Here is a 15550-nt window from a genome sequence, read left to right as displayed (position 1 = left end):
AGAGTGTGTGTGAGAGTGTGTGTGTGTTACATGTGTGAGCGAGTGTGTGAGAGCGTGTGAGTGTGTGTGTGTGTTACAGTGTGTGAGAGAGTGTGTGAGAGTATGTGTGTGTTAGTGCATGAGAGTATGTTGGAGTGTGTGTGTTACAGTGTGTGAGACTGTGTGTGAGAGTGTGTGTGTTAGTGTGTGAGAGTGTGTGTGAGAGTGTGTGTGTGTTACAGTGTGTGATATGGTGTGTGTGAGAGTGTGTGTGAGAGTGTGTGTGTGTGTGTGTGTGTGTGTGTGTGTGTGTGATATAATGTGTGTGAAAGTGTGTGTGTGAGAGAGTGTGTGTGAGAGAATGTATGTGAGAGTGTGTGTGTGTGTTAAAATGTGCGTGAGAGAGTGTGTGAGAGTGTGCGAGAGTGTGTGTTAGAGAGTGTGTGTGAGAGAGTGTGTTAGTGTGCGTGTGTGGTGTGTTAAGAGTGTGTGTCTGTGTGATTAAGTGTGTGTGTATTAGAGTGTGTTGAGTGTGTGTTAGAGTGTGAGTGTATTAAGACTTTGTGCGTGAGCTTGAGAGTGTGAAAGTGTGTGTAAGTGTGCGTGTTTGAGAGTGTGTGTTTGTATATTTTTATGTGAGAATGTTTCTTTGTGTGCGAGGTGTGTGTGTGTGCCTGTTTCAATAGGCTGCAAAGAACCATCGGTATTTCTGTTCTATTTTAATGTTGAACAAATAAACGGTAACTAACGTGAACTTCGAACCGATCATAACGCATCAATTACACACAGTGCTATACAGCTAAAATTCACTCTCCATTTTATACCGCACACCCACCTTATATCACAAACGTATATATTCCATACACACATTTCTGCCTGTCCCATACATAGTAAATAGTCTCTCCAATATATGACACATATCTACATTAAATATATATTTGTACATATATGTATCGTACGTATATATATATGTATATCTCTATATTTAACACAAATATTTCTCATATACATTTTAAATCTCACACACGTTTCTCTCTCGAACACACGCTAATTTCTCAACAGATTTTCATTTTTTTTAAGTAGACATCAAACGCAAAAAAACAAATATTAAGAGGGTTGGGCATTCCCCGAGAGAAGACAACTCTCAACAGGACTGAGCGAGCACCCTACACCCTGCAACCCCTCCCCACCCACCCACCCCCAGCCCCATCACCTCCCATGTTAACCTCGCTTTTCAGATACTGACGGCCCTATTCTGTATCCCGGCCATTTCCCGATTTTAGTTTGGAGTCCCACTGTATACGTGCTGTAACTAAACTGTTTAAGAGGATCTAATCGCCTTCGGTCCAATCAGAGTTGTGCATCTCCCAGCTTCTGAATGCACAGATGTGTCTCCTACATGAATCGAACAAGGAGAGTTTGTAATGGGTTAACAGATAGCATTTGACATGTTCGAGTGGATTAATAAAAAGAACACAAGGGGCAGGCTGGTGCATGGCGGAGCGTGAAGAATCTTGTACAGATTTGTGCCTATCACACATTTCACCTGTGACACAGCCAGCACCAGGGGCTTGGGCTCCGGATCAAGGGGCTCCCGCCACAGTTACACTGCCGTGTGTAGCGAAACGATCAGCAATTCTACAGCCTGTGAATGGACTGAACAAAAACTTCTCGACATAAGTTTTAATCCATTAAGCAACGCGCACACTCCAATATCCATTAATATTATCTGTAATACCCGCCGGGAGTCTATGCGGAGAAATCTCCCGTTATATAATTAAATCGGATAATTTACCTGCATTTAATGACACGTGTATTTTTAATAAAAGAAAGACTTGCATTTATAAAGCGTCTTTCACGACCACTGGACGTCCCAAAGCGCTTTAAAGCTTTTGAGGTGTAGTCACTGTTGTAATATAGGAAACACGGCAGCCTATTTGCGCACAGCAAGATCCCACAAACAGCAATGTGATAATGACCAGATAATCTGTTTTAGTGATGTTGATGGAGGGATAAGTATTGGCCCAGGACACCAGGGATAACTGCCCTGCTCTTATTCAAAATAGTGTCATGGGATCTTTTACTTCCACTCGAGAGAGCAGAGTACTTAACGTCTCATCCGAAGGACGGCACCTCAGACAGTGCAGCACTCCCTCAGTACTGCACTGGAGTATCAGCCTAGATTTTTGTGCTCAATTCTCTGGAGTGGGACTTGAACCCACAACCTTCTGACCCAATAATCACTCACCCACCTCTATACCCTCCATCCTGAACAATGAGCACTGCATCTTGCTCTCTAGTTTCTACATTCCAGTCTGAGCTTTCAAACTGCAAAACACACCACATTTCATTCACCAAAACGTCCCCTAATGATCTACCCCCACAACCCCAATTATCAAACACACCACTCACCCCCACTACACCTCAAATTACTGACCTGACCCCTCACCCCAATCCACCCCATTACTGACCTGACCCCGCACCCCCCCCCATTCCATCCCAATTACTGACCCGACCCCTCACCCCCTCCACTCCACCTGAATTATAAGAATATAAGAATTAGGAGCAGGAGTAGGCCATACGGCCCCTTGAGCCTGCTCCGCCATTCAATAAAATCATGGCTGATCATCGAACTCAACTCCACTTTCCTGCCTGATCCCCATATCCCTTGATTCCCCGAGAGTGCAAAGATCTATCTATCTCAGCCTTGAATATATTCAACAACTCAGCATCCACAGCCCTTTGGGGTAGAGAATTCCAAAGATTCACAACCCTCTGAGTGAAGAAATTCCTCCTCATCTCTGTTTTAAATGGCCTACCCCTTATCCTGAGACAATGCCCCCTAGTTCTAGATACTCCAGCCAGGGGAAACAATCTCACAACACCTACCCTGCCAATGCCCCTCAAGAATCTTGTATGTTTCAATGAGATCACTTCTCATTCTTCTAAACTCCAGAGAGAATAGGCCTAATGTACTCAATCTCTCTTCATAGGACAACCCTCTCATCCCAAGAATCAATCTAGTGAACCTTCATCACACTGCCTCTAAGGCAAGTATGTCCTTCCTCAGATAAGGAGACCAAAACTGTGCACAGTACGCCAGGTGTGGTCTCACCAAAGCCCTGTACAACTGTAGTAAGACTTCCCTACTCTTGTACTCCAACCTCTTTGCAATAATGGCCAACATGCCATATGCCTTCCTAATTGCTTGCTGCACCTGCATGCTAAATTTCTGTGTTTCCTGTATGAGCACATCTAAATCTCTCTGAACACCAACATTTAATATTTTCTCACCATTTAAAAAATGTTCTGTTTTTCTAAGTATTTCACTCTCAAACTCAATGTGAAATTCTATTATATTACGATCACTCTTTCCTAGAGGAGTTATAAGATTACTAATTAACCCTTTCTCATTACACAATACAAGATCTAAAATAACCTGTTCTCTGGTTGGTTCAATGACATATTGTTCTAGGAAACTGCCTCAAATGCATTCCATGAGCTCGTCCTCCAGACTATATTTGCCAATTTGATTTGCCCAGTCTATATGAATATTAAATGATTATTGTATTAACTTTATTACAAGCTCATATTATTTGTTGATTAATATTCTGTCCAATAGTATAGCTACTATGTGGGGGCCTATAAACTACTCCCAGCAGTGATTTCTGCCCCTGGTTATTTCTTATCTCCACCCATACTGATTCTACTCCTGACCTTCCAAGCTGAGATCCTTTCTCACTACTACCCTTATGTCATCCTTTATTATCAGGGCTACCCAACCCTACTCCTTTTCCATCCTGCCTGTCTTTTCAAAACATCAAGTACCCTGGAATATTTAGTTCCCAACCTTGGTAACCTTGCAACCAGGTCTCTGTAATCGCTATTAGATCAAAGCCATTTATCTCTATATGTGCCACGAATTAATTTATCTTGTTATGAATGCTTGATACATTCAGATAAAGTGCCTTTAATTTGAACTTTTTACCATTATTCCCTGCTTTCACCTTATTCGCTGATACACATTGATCATTAAACTCTCTGTCCCTTCCTATCACACTCTGCTTATCTTTATTCAAATTTCTACACTGCTCCATTGCATTGACTTTTCTCTTTAGGTTTCAAAACTTCCCCTCACCTGACCCCCCCCCCTCCTTTTTAGCTTAAAGCCCTATCTACAGCCCTAGTTATTTGATTTGTCAGGACACTGGTCCCAGCCCGGTTTCAGTGGAGTCCGTCCCAATGGAACAGCTCCCTCCTTCCCCAGTACTGGTGCCAGTGCCCCATGAATTGAAACCCCTTCCTCTCACACCAATCTTTGAGCCACACATTTAATTCTCTGATCTGCTTGCCCCATGCCAATTTGCACGTGGCTCAGGTAACAATCCAAAGATTATTACCTTTGAGGTTTTGCATTTTAATTTGGGCCTTAGCTCCTCAAACTATCTCAGCAGAACCTCATTCCTAGTTCTACCTATGTCATTGGTTCCTACGTGGACCACGACAACTGGATCCTCCCCCTCCCACTCCAAATTCTTCTCCAGCCCAGAGGAGATATCTTTAACCCTGGCACCAGGCAGGCAACACTGCCTCCGGAACTCCCGGTCACAGCTGCAGAGAAGAGTATCTGTCCCCCTAATGACACTGTCCCCTAACACTACCACATTGCTTTTCACTCCCCCAATTGAATGGCCTCCTGTACCACAGTGCCGTGGTCTGTTTGCTCATCCACCCTGCAGATTTTGCCCCCATTCATAAAGGCAACAAGAACCTCATATCTGTTGGATAAGGGCAAAGGACGAGGCTCCTCCTGCACGGCACCTGGGGCCCCCTTGCCTGCCTGAGTTGCAGTCTTACTGACCCGACCCCTCACCCCCACTCCACCCAAATTACTGACCCGACCCCTCACCCCCCACTCCACCCCAATTACTGACCTGACCCTTCACCTCACTCCACCCTAATTACTGACCAGACCACTGAATACAAGTGAGGTTGATAACACCATGGGGAGTGCATTCTAGAGCAAGTCCACGGCACTGTGTTGGCAAATAACTGTACAGGGGGACATAGCAAAGTGTAGAAATGCAAAGGTCATAGGGGATTCGATAGTCAGGATGATAAATAGGCATTTCTGCAACCACCAATGTGAGCCCCACATGGTGTGTTGCCTCTCTGGTGCCAGGGTAAAGGACACCACTGAGAGGGCGCAGAACATTTTGAGGGAGGAAGGGGAACAGCCAGAAGTTCTGATCCATGTGGGAACCAATGACATAGGAAGGAAAATGGTTGAGGTCCTGCAGTCAGATTTTCAGGTGCTAGGGAGGAAGTTAAAAGAGCAGGACCTCAAAGGTAGTAATCTCTGGATTACTCCCAGTGTCACATGCTCGTGAGTAGAGGAACAGTAGGATAAAACAGGTTAATGAGTGGCTGGAGAAATGGTGCAGGAGGGAGGACTTCAGATTCCTGGGGTATTGGGACCAGTTCTGGGGCAGGAGGGACCTATTCAAGGTGGACGGGTTGCACCTCAACAGAGCTGGGACTAATATCCTAGTGGGAAGTTTAACTAGTACTGTGGGGGAGGATTTAATCTAATTTGGCAGGGGGAAGGGTACTAGGATGAAACATTAGAGAGGAGAAACAAGGTGCACAGAGGACTTGGAGAGGAAAATAGCACTAGAGTAAAGAATAGTTCAGAATTAGGAGGGATTAGACGGGGCAAATGTGAAGCAGTCTAAGATGGGCTTGGAGTGCATGTACATAAATGTACGTAGTGTGGTAAGTAAGGTTGGTGAGCTGCAGGCACAATTCACCACATGGAACTATGATATATGGCAATAACAAAGACCTGGCTCAAAGAAGGGGAGGATTGGAAACTTAATATTCCTTGTTACAAAGTATTCAGGAAAGATAGGGAAGGAAAAAAAAGAAGTGGGGTGGCAGTATTGATTGAAGAAACTATTATAGCACTGGAGAGGAATGATGTAATGGAGGAATCAAAGACAGAGTCTACTTGGTTAGAATTAAGGGACAATAGAAGAACTATTACATTATTGGTTGTGTACTATAGGCCAACAAATAGTGGGACAGAGATAGCAGAGCAAATCTGCAGGCAAATTACAGAAAGATGCAAGAACTACAGAGTAGTGATAATAGGGAATTCAATTATCCTTATATAGACCGGGATAGTAACAGTGTAAAGGGCAAAGGGAGGGGAATTCCTGAAATGTGTACAAGAGAACTTTCTTGATTAGTGTGTTTCCAGCCCAATGAGGAAGGAAGTAGTACTGGATCTAGTTCTAGGGAATGAACTGGGGCAAGTGGATCATGTTTCCGTGGGAGAGCATTTGGGGAACAGTGATCATAATATCATCAGGTTGAGAATAGTTATGGAAAAGGACAAGGTGCAATCACTCATAAAAATATTTAACTGGAGGGAGGATAACTTCAGTGAGTTGAATAGTGATATGGCCCAGGTGTATTGGAATCGAAAATTGGTAGACAAAATAGTAATTAGAATTATGGAACAGTACAGCACAGAATTGAACAATGAGAAGCCTTCAAAAGAAAGATGGTTCAGATACAGTATAGATACATTCCCATATGTGTCACGGGTGGGGGAGCCACAGGGCCATGTAGATACGGGGCCGTGCTCTCCGGGCAAGGTAGGTTCTGGACCCAAGTGCAGAAACCAGGCTAAAGGCAGGTATACAATCTTAAAGAACAGTACTTTATTCATTACTTAACTAGATTCACACATAACTAGATTCATACAAGAACACAACAGCATACGTAAGAACTCAAGACAGGAAAACACATCATCCATAGAACTCGAGAGAAGAACAATATACATAGAACTCGAGACAAGTTACAAAACGGCTAGTCAAGAATAGGAACTCAGGACAGCTTCCATGAGGCAACATACTTGTCCATACTGAGCTGGGATAAGCTTACCACAAGCGCAACCAGCTTGCCGAGACGAGACTCGAGACAAGCTATCACAAGGGGCTGCCGCAGGGGTAACAGGCTTCTCAATACAAAGCTCAAGACAAGCGCCAACATGGCAACACGCTAGTCCAGCCCAGCACCTTATCAAGACTAAGAACAACAAAAACACAAAGTTAGTTACATCTTAAATACAGCTCTCGAGAATACAACTTAAATACAAAGCTCGAGAATACATCTTAAATACAAAGCTCGAGATAACCATGGCAACCAGCTAGTTAAAGCCAGGAGCCACAGAGCAAGGCCAGTTCCCGATTAGGACTGAGCAAAGAGTGAAGCAACCACAGAACTTATATACCAAGAAAACCAGGTGCAACCCATGAACAGCTAACAGGCTGTTTAAGAATTAACACAGGAGGCTAGGAACAATTAACAAAGGGCTAGAATCAAACAAGTGAAGGTGCCATCTAGAGGCTACAGAAGGAACTGACTGGCACCCTCACAATATGATTAAAGGAAGTGCTCCAAAGCTAGAGTTCCCTGGATTACTAAAGAGATAGAGGTTAAAATGAGGCAGAAAAGGAAGGCTTATGACAATTGTACTGTTCATAATACAGTAGAGAATGAAGCTGAATATAGAAAGTACAGAGGAGATCTAAAAAATGGAATAAGAGGGGCAATGAAAGGTTATGAAAATAGATTAGAAGCTAATGTAAAAGGGAACCCAAAAGTCTTTTATAAACACATAAATAGTAAAAAGGTAGCCAAAGGAAAGGTGGAATTCATTAGGGACCAAAACGGAGATTTTGTGGAGGCAGAGGCCATGGCTGAGGTACTAAACAAATACTCTGCATCTGCCTTCACTAAAGAAGAGGATGCTGCTAATGTGGTGGTAGTGATATTGGATAGGATAGAAATAGATAAATAGGAGGTACTTAAAATTTAGCACTGCTCAAAGTAGGAAAGTCATCCAGTCTAGATGGGATTAATCCTAGATTGCTGAGGGAAGTAAGAGTGGAAATTCCAGCAGCTCTGACCACAATCTTCCAATCATCCTTGGATATGGGAGTAGTGCCAGAGGACTGGAGGATTGCAAATGTAACACCCCTGTTCAAAAAAGGGGAGAGGGATAAACCCAGTAAGTACAGGCCAGTCAGCCTATTGTCGGTAGTGGAGGGAACTTTTAAAGACAATAATCTGAGACAAAATTAATTGGCATTTGGAAAAGTATGGGCTAATAAATGAAAGTCAACATAGATTTGTTAAAGGCAAATTGTGTTTGACTAACTTGATCAAGTTCTTTATTGATGCGGGTAGTGCGGTTGATGTTGTGTATATGGACTTTCAAATGGTGTTTGACAAAGTACCACATAATAGACTTGTTAGCAAAATTAAAGCCCATGGGATTAAAGGGACAGTGGCTGCATGGATTCAAAATTGGCTAAGGGACAGAAAGCAGAGAGTAGTGGTGAATGATTGTTTTTCAGATTGGAGGGAAGTACACAGTGGTGTTCCCCAGGGGTTAGTATTAGGACCACTGCTCTTTTTTATATATATTAATGACCTGGATTTGGGTATACAAGGCATAATTTCAAAGTTTGCAGATAATATGAAACTCGGGAAATGTTGTAAACAATGCAAACTTCAGGAGGTTCAGAAGGACATAAACAGATTGTTGAAATGGGCAGACATATGGCAAATGAAATTTAACACAGTGAAGTGTGATTTGGTACATTTTGGTAGGAAGAATTAAGTGAGGCAATATGAACTAAATGGTACAATTTTAAAGGATGTGCAGGAACAGAGAGACCTGTGGGTGTATGCACACAAAACATTGAAGGTGGCAGAACAAGTTGAGAAAGTTGTTAAAATGCATATGGGGTCCTTGGTTTTATTAATAGAGGAATAAAATACAAAAGCAAGGAAGTTATGCTAACCTTTATAAAACGCTGGTAAGACCTCAGCTGGAGTATTGTGTTCAATTCTGGGCACCACACTTTAGGAAGGATATCAAGGCCTTGGAGAGGGTGCAAAAGAGATTTACTGGAATCGTTCCAGGGTTGAGGGACTTCAGTTATGTGGAGAGACTGGAGCAGCTGGGGTTGTTTTCCTTAGAACAGAGAAGGTTAAGAGGAGATTTGATAGAGGTGATTAAAATAATGAGTGGTTTTGATAGAGTAAAGTGGCAAAAGGGTCAGTAACCAAAGGACACAGATTTAAGATGATTGGCAAAAGAACCAGAGATGACACAATGGAATATTTTTTTGCACAGCGAGTTGTTATGATCTGGAATGCGCTGTCTAAAAGGGTGGTGGAAGCAAATTCAATAATAACATTCAAAAGAGATTTGGATAAATACTTGAAGGGGAAACATTTACAGTGCTATGGGGAAAGAGCAAGGGAATGCAAATAATTGCATAACTCTACCAAAGAGCTGGCACAGGCACAATGGGCCGAATGGCCTCCTTCTGTGCTGTAACATTCTATGATTCTATGAAACCTCACCCCCACTCTACCCCAAATACTGACCTATATGTCAGCAAACAGCAATACAAGTATAAGTTAAATCAATTTTCAATATAAATAATAGAGAACTAACCAGTTATATAGAGCCTTTCACATCCTCAGCTCATCCCAAGCACTTTACAGTCAACAAAGTAGTTTTTGAAGTGTAGTCAGTTTTGTAATGTAAGGAGAATTTTTTTTTTTAAACCTGAATGGCAATAAACTTGCTCATTTTACAGTGATTGTATTTATCTTTCAATAGATCTGTATTGATGGGGTGAGGGGGCTTTCAATAATACTGTCACAAGCACGATTTTTAGTGATATGCAAAAGCACAGACCCCAGATAGAGCAAAATCCTTGGGGCGAAATCCCTGGGGGTTTATCGATGAAAAGAAACAGAGTAACAGGTAGGCTGGGGAAATGCTACGTGAGTGATTCATTTTTAAAAAGAAAAGTACGTTTAATAATGCATTATCTAAAACCAGACTGTCCCTTAGAAACTCACTAATTCCCATGATTTTTAAAAACCCATTTTTTGTTGGCAAGTACTTTTCTGGCCATGCTGCATGATGACATCAGAGTGAACACTTCCAACTTGCCACTCCAGGGAGCACATATGAGGAAACGGCACATCCCAGCCCAGCCAGTAAAGTGGACGAGGAAAACTCGTGGTCTGTGCCTACACATTTCCTAGGAGCGGGTTATCCCCAGTGTAAACCTGGTGGCGACGATTCATTGCGTTGGCTGTTTCTAACGAAATCCTGTGAGGAGAATGCCCAGAAACTCCAGTATGATTTGGACAGGTTGGGTGATTGGGCAAATATATGGCAGATGCAATATAATGTGGATAAATGCGAGGTTATCCACTTTGGTGGCAAAAACAGGAAGGCAGATTATTATCTGAATGGCAATAGATTGGGAGAAGGGGAAGTGCAACGAGACCTGGGTGTCCTTGTGCACCAGTCGCTGAAGGTAAGCATGCAGGTGCAGCAGGCGGTTAAGAAGGCAAATGGTATGTTGGCCTTCCTAGCAGAGGATTCGAGTACAGGAACAAGGATGTCTTGCTGCAGTTGTACAGGGCCTTGGTGAGACCACACCTTGAGTATTGTGTGCAGTTTTGGTCGCCTTATCTGAGGAAGGATGTTCTTGCCATGGAGGGAGTGCAGCGAAGATTCACCAGACTGATACCTGGGATGGCAGGAATGACGTATGAGGAGAGATTGGGTTGATTGGGCTTATACTCGCTAGAGTTTAGACGAATGAGAGGGGATCTCATTGAAACTTATAAAATTCTAACAGGACTAGACAGACTAGATGCAGGAAGGATGTTCCCGACGGCGGGGGAGTCCAGAACCAGCAGTCACAGTCTAAAGATAAGGGGTAAGCCATTTAGGACAGAGATGAGGAGGAATTTCTTCACCCAGAGAGTGGTGAACCTGTGGAATTCTCTACCACAGAAGGCAGTTGAGGCCAATTCATTAAATATATTCAAGAAGGAGTTAGATATATTTCTTAAGGCTAAAGGGATCAAGGGTTATGGGGAGAAGGCAGGGACAGGGTACTGAGTTTGGATGATCTCATCGAACGGCGGAGCAGGCTCGAGGGGCCGAATGGCCTACTCCTGCTCCTATCTTCTATGTTTCTGTTTCTATGTAAAAGTGCCATGCTAGAAGTAGGACATGGAGGAACCTTCGTGAACGCGTTTACCACATTGATACACAGGGGAGCCGTTTTTATTTTGTCCTGATGTATTTTTCGGGGTAAACCCATTTCTACAAGTCAGATTCTACCTCCCAGAATCGGAACCCACGCTCGCAGAGTGAAAATACAGAACTATGCATCGAAATAACAATAGATCCACCCGGCACTAATAATACGAGTGACCCCGCAATGATGTAGACTCTGTCCCAAACTATCGGAATTATTGCACTCATCGACTTATCCTTTCAAATGTATTTATTGAAACGAAATCAGGAAACAAATGTAAATACTCCACAGTGCAACCATCCTGGGGAAAGAGGAAAGGCGGATTGATGCAAACACAGAAAGTGATAGGCACATTCCTCTGTAAAGCAAGGGGAAATGTTGACTTTTTCGGCATATTCCTTCATCAGAGCTGAGAATTTCAGTCAGTTTCTGTTTCTGTTTCTGTTTCCCGCGTGTACAGTATTTTGATTTTGGTTTGAAAGGCAGTTTGATGTTTCAGATTTCGATCTGTCTATCGGCCTCTGCCCAGGGGTCTACACACGAAACGTTACTCTATTCCATCTCTTCCAATTGCTGACTGACACACTGTATTTCCAGCATTTTCAGACTTGCGACACTTGTAGTCTTTCTTGCCCTTTTACTAGAGTGTTGACTCTTGTTTTCTGTAATGTGAAGGGTTACAGATGTTTAAGGGAAGATGCGTGTCTTTCACAACACGGTTGTGTGGAGTAATCGTTTAATGGTTTATTGCTTTTGGAGGTGACCGTAACAAATTGAAGGGGAGAATTTTTCTCTGGTTAGGATTTCAGTGAAATTATAAACCCTTTCTTTCCAGAATGCTTTTAGGATTGCCAACATGATCCCTCTGGTTAGAGAGTGAGTGAGGATTGGGTCATGAAACTAAAATGATCACTAAGAGAGTGAGGAGGGAGGTTAGGGGAAATGTCTATCATTGGAGCATGAGCTGTTCTCCCAGAGGGAGGGAGTGAGACAGAGACCATTGCATCTTTTAAAGGAAAACAGAGAAATATTTGAATCCGAGGAAGAGACGGGCTTGTGGGGAGACAGCGGGGCAGTGGAATTGGTTTTAGATTGCTCTGGCCAAGAGCATAGATATCAGGGATCGAGTGTCCTCCTCCTGTACTGTGGTTTTATGGAACGCCTTCCCACAATGTGGCTAACGCAAGTCACTAGAGGGGCATTGCGATCTTTGTACTTAAAGTCTCGTTTATTCTTGAATTGGACCCTCTTTCATTCCCTCCTGTTACTTGCAGTTTCAACCCGCACAAGAGTGGGGTTCCTTCTGCCCTGTGCCAAAACACGCGCAGGTTTACTGTGTATTATGTCCGAGGCTCGCCAAATCCCCATTAACGAATAGAAATGCCTCCTTTAATGATGCTTCAATTAGCAAACAAAACCAAAACCTGGCAAACTGCCCGTCCCTTTCTGTTCTGTTTTGATTATAATGATCTGTGATTGTATTGGTGCTGTGGAGTCCAGACTGCCTGCGTGCACCCTAACCCGCGTTTGACTGGAGACGCTGACTGGGGTGCCCCGCTCGGACTCAACCTCGCCCCTTCTACCCACACGTGACGTGTGTACTTGGACCTGAGTTTAATCGAGTTACAGGTTCGTTACTTTTTTAAAACGTAAATCGGAAAACCTTTGTAGTTGTCGATTGGGGTTGGGGGTTGGGGGGGGTTAATAACATAACGAATTGAAGAGATTGTAAAGTGGCCATCAGAGCAGTTTAGAGGGTGAGGTGTGACCAGTTAACTGATACCTGGGACAACCTGGATCCTTGTGCACAAGATCTGTACAGGAGGAGAGAGAGTGGGGTAGAATCCCAATCTTAAACCAGGAGTGCAGCAACCTGTATTATTCCTGATGATTATTGGATTCATTCCCGTTCTTGCACTGTTATAAAAGGACTTCCGTTTATTAGAATTGATTTTTAGCCTATTTGTGATATTGAACCGCCCGTTCCTGGAGGCTTTAAACACATTGCAATGGGGCCATTAATAGAACGAGGTAATGCGGAGCAAAACGGCTAATTGAGTAACACAGCGAGAAAGGAAGGGCTCAGAAACTGAACCCAAGGTGGGGTCCATCCCTTCCTTTTGACTAGGCCCAAGGTGTCAAGAGCCGGCCTCTGATCTAACGGGGTTGTTGTGTTTATCTCACCCAGGCGGCAGACGGCAGAAGAGAGAGAGGCCGAGAGACAACAAGCCAACAGACTGATGTTACAGCTGCAACACGACGCCTTCCAGAAATCCCTCAACGATTCCATCCAGCCCGACCCTCTCTGTCTCCACAACTCGTCTCTGTACGCCCTGCAGAACCTGCAGCCCTGGGCCGAGGAGAATGGCAAGATCCCAGTTGTCACGTCTTTAGTGTGAGCCTAATAGGTGGGCACCAAACAGACCCGCACTGTCCCGGACATGGATTGGTGTTTTTTTCTTTCAAAGATGAATTGGGGGAGAGAAAAAAAACAGAGAATCTGACCAAGGATGAGTAACCAAGCGGGTTAAGGACACTTTTTGAACTGAATAGTTCTTGAACTGCTCGAAGCCAGTAACGTGAGGGAGAATAACCAACAAAGCAACTCCGAGAAGCATTTAAACAACAACAAAAATAGTAATAAAAGACTCCTTTAACACTGGGAACACGGAGAGGGGGAGAGCGCGGCGAGACTTGCTGTCTTACTTTGACTGCAAACTTAATATACATCGCCTGCTGTCAAATCTTCGGGAATATTAAGAGTTAATAATTATAATTTTTTTAAGTAACCCTCAGGAAAAAGGGAGAATTTCAAACATTTTTGCTCACTTGAACCACTCGAAGACTGGACTTTGAAACTATTAAACTAACTTCTCCCTTTGAGTGTCGTTGCTCAAAGAACAGTTTCGGTGCCCATCTATTAAAACAAAGACAAACTTCTGTGGAGTGAGACTGTAAATTTGTCATCCCCTCTGATTGACCCCCGCACTGGAAGAGGGCACCAGGCCCCGCGTGAGGAGCTGAAGCTTTGCTCGCATCTCTCCAAGGATTGCACCCTCTCCGCACTTTTCATTTCAGCTCCCTGGAGTCCCTCTCCGGGAGAGATCGGGAATCCTGCGAGGTGCGAACTCATTGGGAGCATCAAGGAATGTGAGGGGGAATTCTGAACTAGCTATCAGTGGAGAGTGTGAGCATTCCAGGGACTTTATTAATGTACATTATTCACCAAACAAACTGCACCCTTCAGTTTCTTTTATTATTGAAAATTCTCCTCTTTATTTGAATTGTCTCTTGTTCACTTTAATCCAGCTTCGACCCCATCGCCTGGGAAAGGGGCTGTTAATTCATCACCTCTGTGTGAGAAGCATGCGCCAGAGCATTTTTAATGTATGGATTCATATAACGCCATCGACTATAGGTTTGAGTGACGGTAATATAATGTATATAACAAGCACTGTACACTATTACTTTGTACTTACAAAATGTGTAAATAAAAGCCTGTTTTCTTTAAAAAAAATCTTCGTCGTTCTGACCCGATATCCCAAATATCACATCATTACACAACTCCAGCATAACTCCACATACATAACGCCAGCCCCAATAAGCTTCTTCGCTCCGACATTCTCCCGGGTACCAATGAGCCATTAATATTTCTCAGTCTGTATAGAACATGCACATGAATACTGTTCTGTATAAATACACCATCTTACCGTCCCTTTCTCCTAATCTCACTGTCTTGGATTCAAAAAGACAGAAAGATTTAGATTTATATAATGACTTTCACGGCCTCCGGACGTCCCAAAACCAATTATATACTTTTGAAGTGAATGTAGGAATGCAGGAAATGCAGCAGCCAATTTGTACACAGCAAGATTCCATAAACAACAATGAGATAATTGCCAGATAGTCTGTTTTAGTGATGTTGGTTGAGGGATAAATATTGGCCAGGACACCGGGAGAACTCCCTTGCTGTTCTTCCAATAGTGCCGTGGGATCTTTTATATCCACCTGAGAGGGCAGATGGGGCCTGCGTTTAACCTCTCATCGGAAAGACGGCACCTCCAACAGTGAAGCACTCACTGAAGTGTCAGCCTAGATTATGTGCTCAAATCTCTGGAGAGGGGTTATGAACCCATGATGTGCTGCCAACTGAGCCAGGGCTGCTCATCTCCTCTCTCTCCTTCGAACTGTGGAACTTCTCACCTCCTTCAGTTTTCATTTTCCATCCACTGTCTTTCCTAACCCAATCCTGGCCAAATTCAATTACCATTTCTTGATTTATCTGCTCTTTTGAACACTGTAATAAGGCGGCTCCCAAGTAATAAAGTGTTTTTTTGTTTAAAGGAGAACCCTGTAGCCTCGTTCAGCGCCAACTTCGTCCGGTAAGTCAGCACCTCAGCTCTCCCTGATCAAAG

At 43.4% G+C, this 15550-nt stretch overlaps 1 protein-coding gene across 1 annotated transcript in view; it reads left to right on the top strand.

The window, feature by feature from the left end:
- The window catches only part of tlx3b (T cell leukemia homeobox 3b), a 42524-nt gene extending 27878 nt beyond the window's left edge, over positions 1-14646 (top strand). The window contains exon 3 of the mRNA XM_085994038.1: positions 13324-14646. Coding sequence (XP_085850164.1) covers positions 13324-13534 — 211 coding nt within the window. The 3' untranslated portion in view covers positions 13535-14646. The remainder of the gene's footprint in view (positions 1-13323) is intronic.
- The last annotated feature ends 904 nt before the right edge of the window (positions 14647-15550 follow it).

This window comes from Somniosus microcephalus, chromosome 8, assembly GCF_052327205.1.
Source record: "Somniosus microcephalus isolate GS21.2 chromosome 8, FLI_Smic_1.0, whole genome shotgun sequence".
Classification (NCBI taxonomy): domain Eukaryota; kingdom Metazoa; phylum Chordata; class Chondrichthyes; order Squaliformes; family Somniosidae; genus Somniosus; species Somniosus microcephalus.
This window is presented reverse-complemented; position numbering and strand designations above follow the sequence as displayed.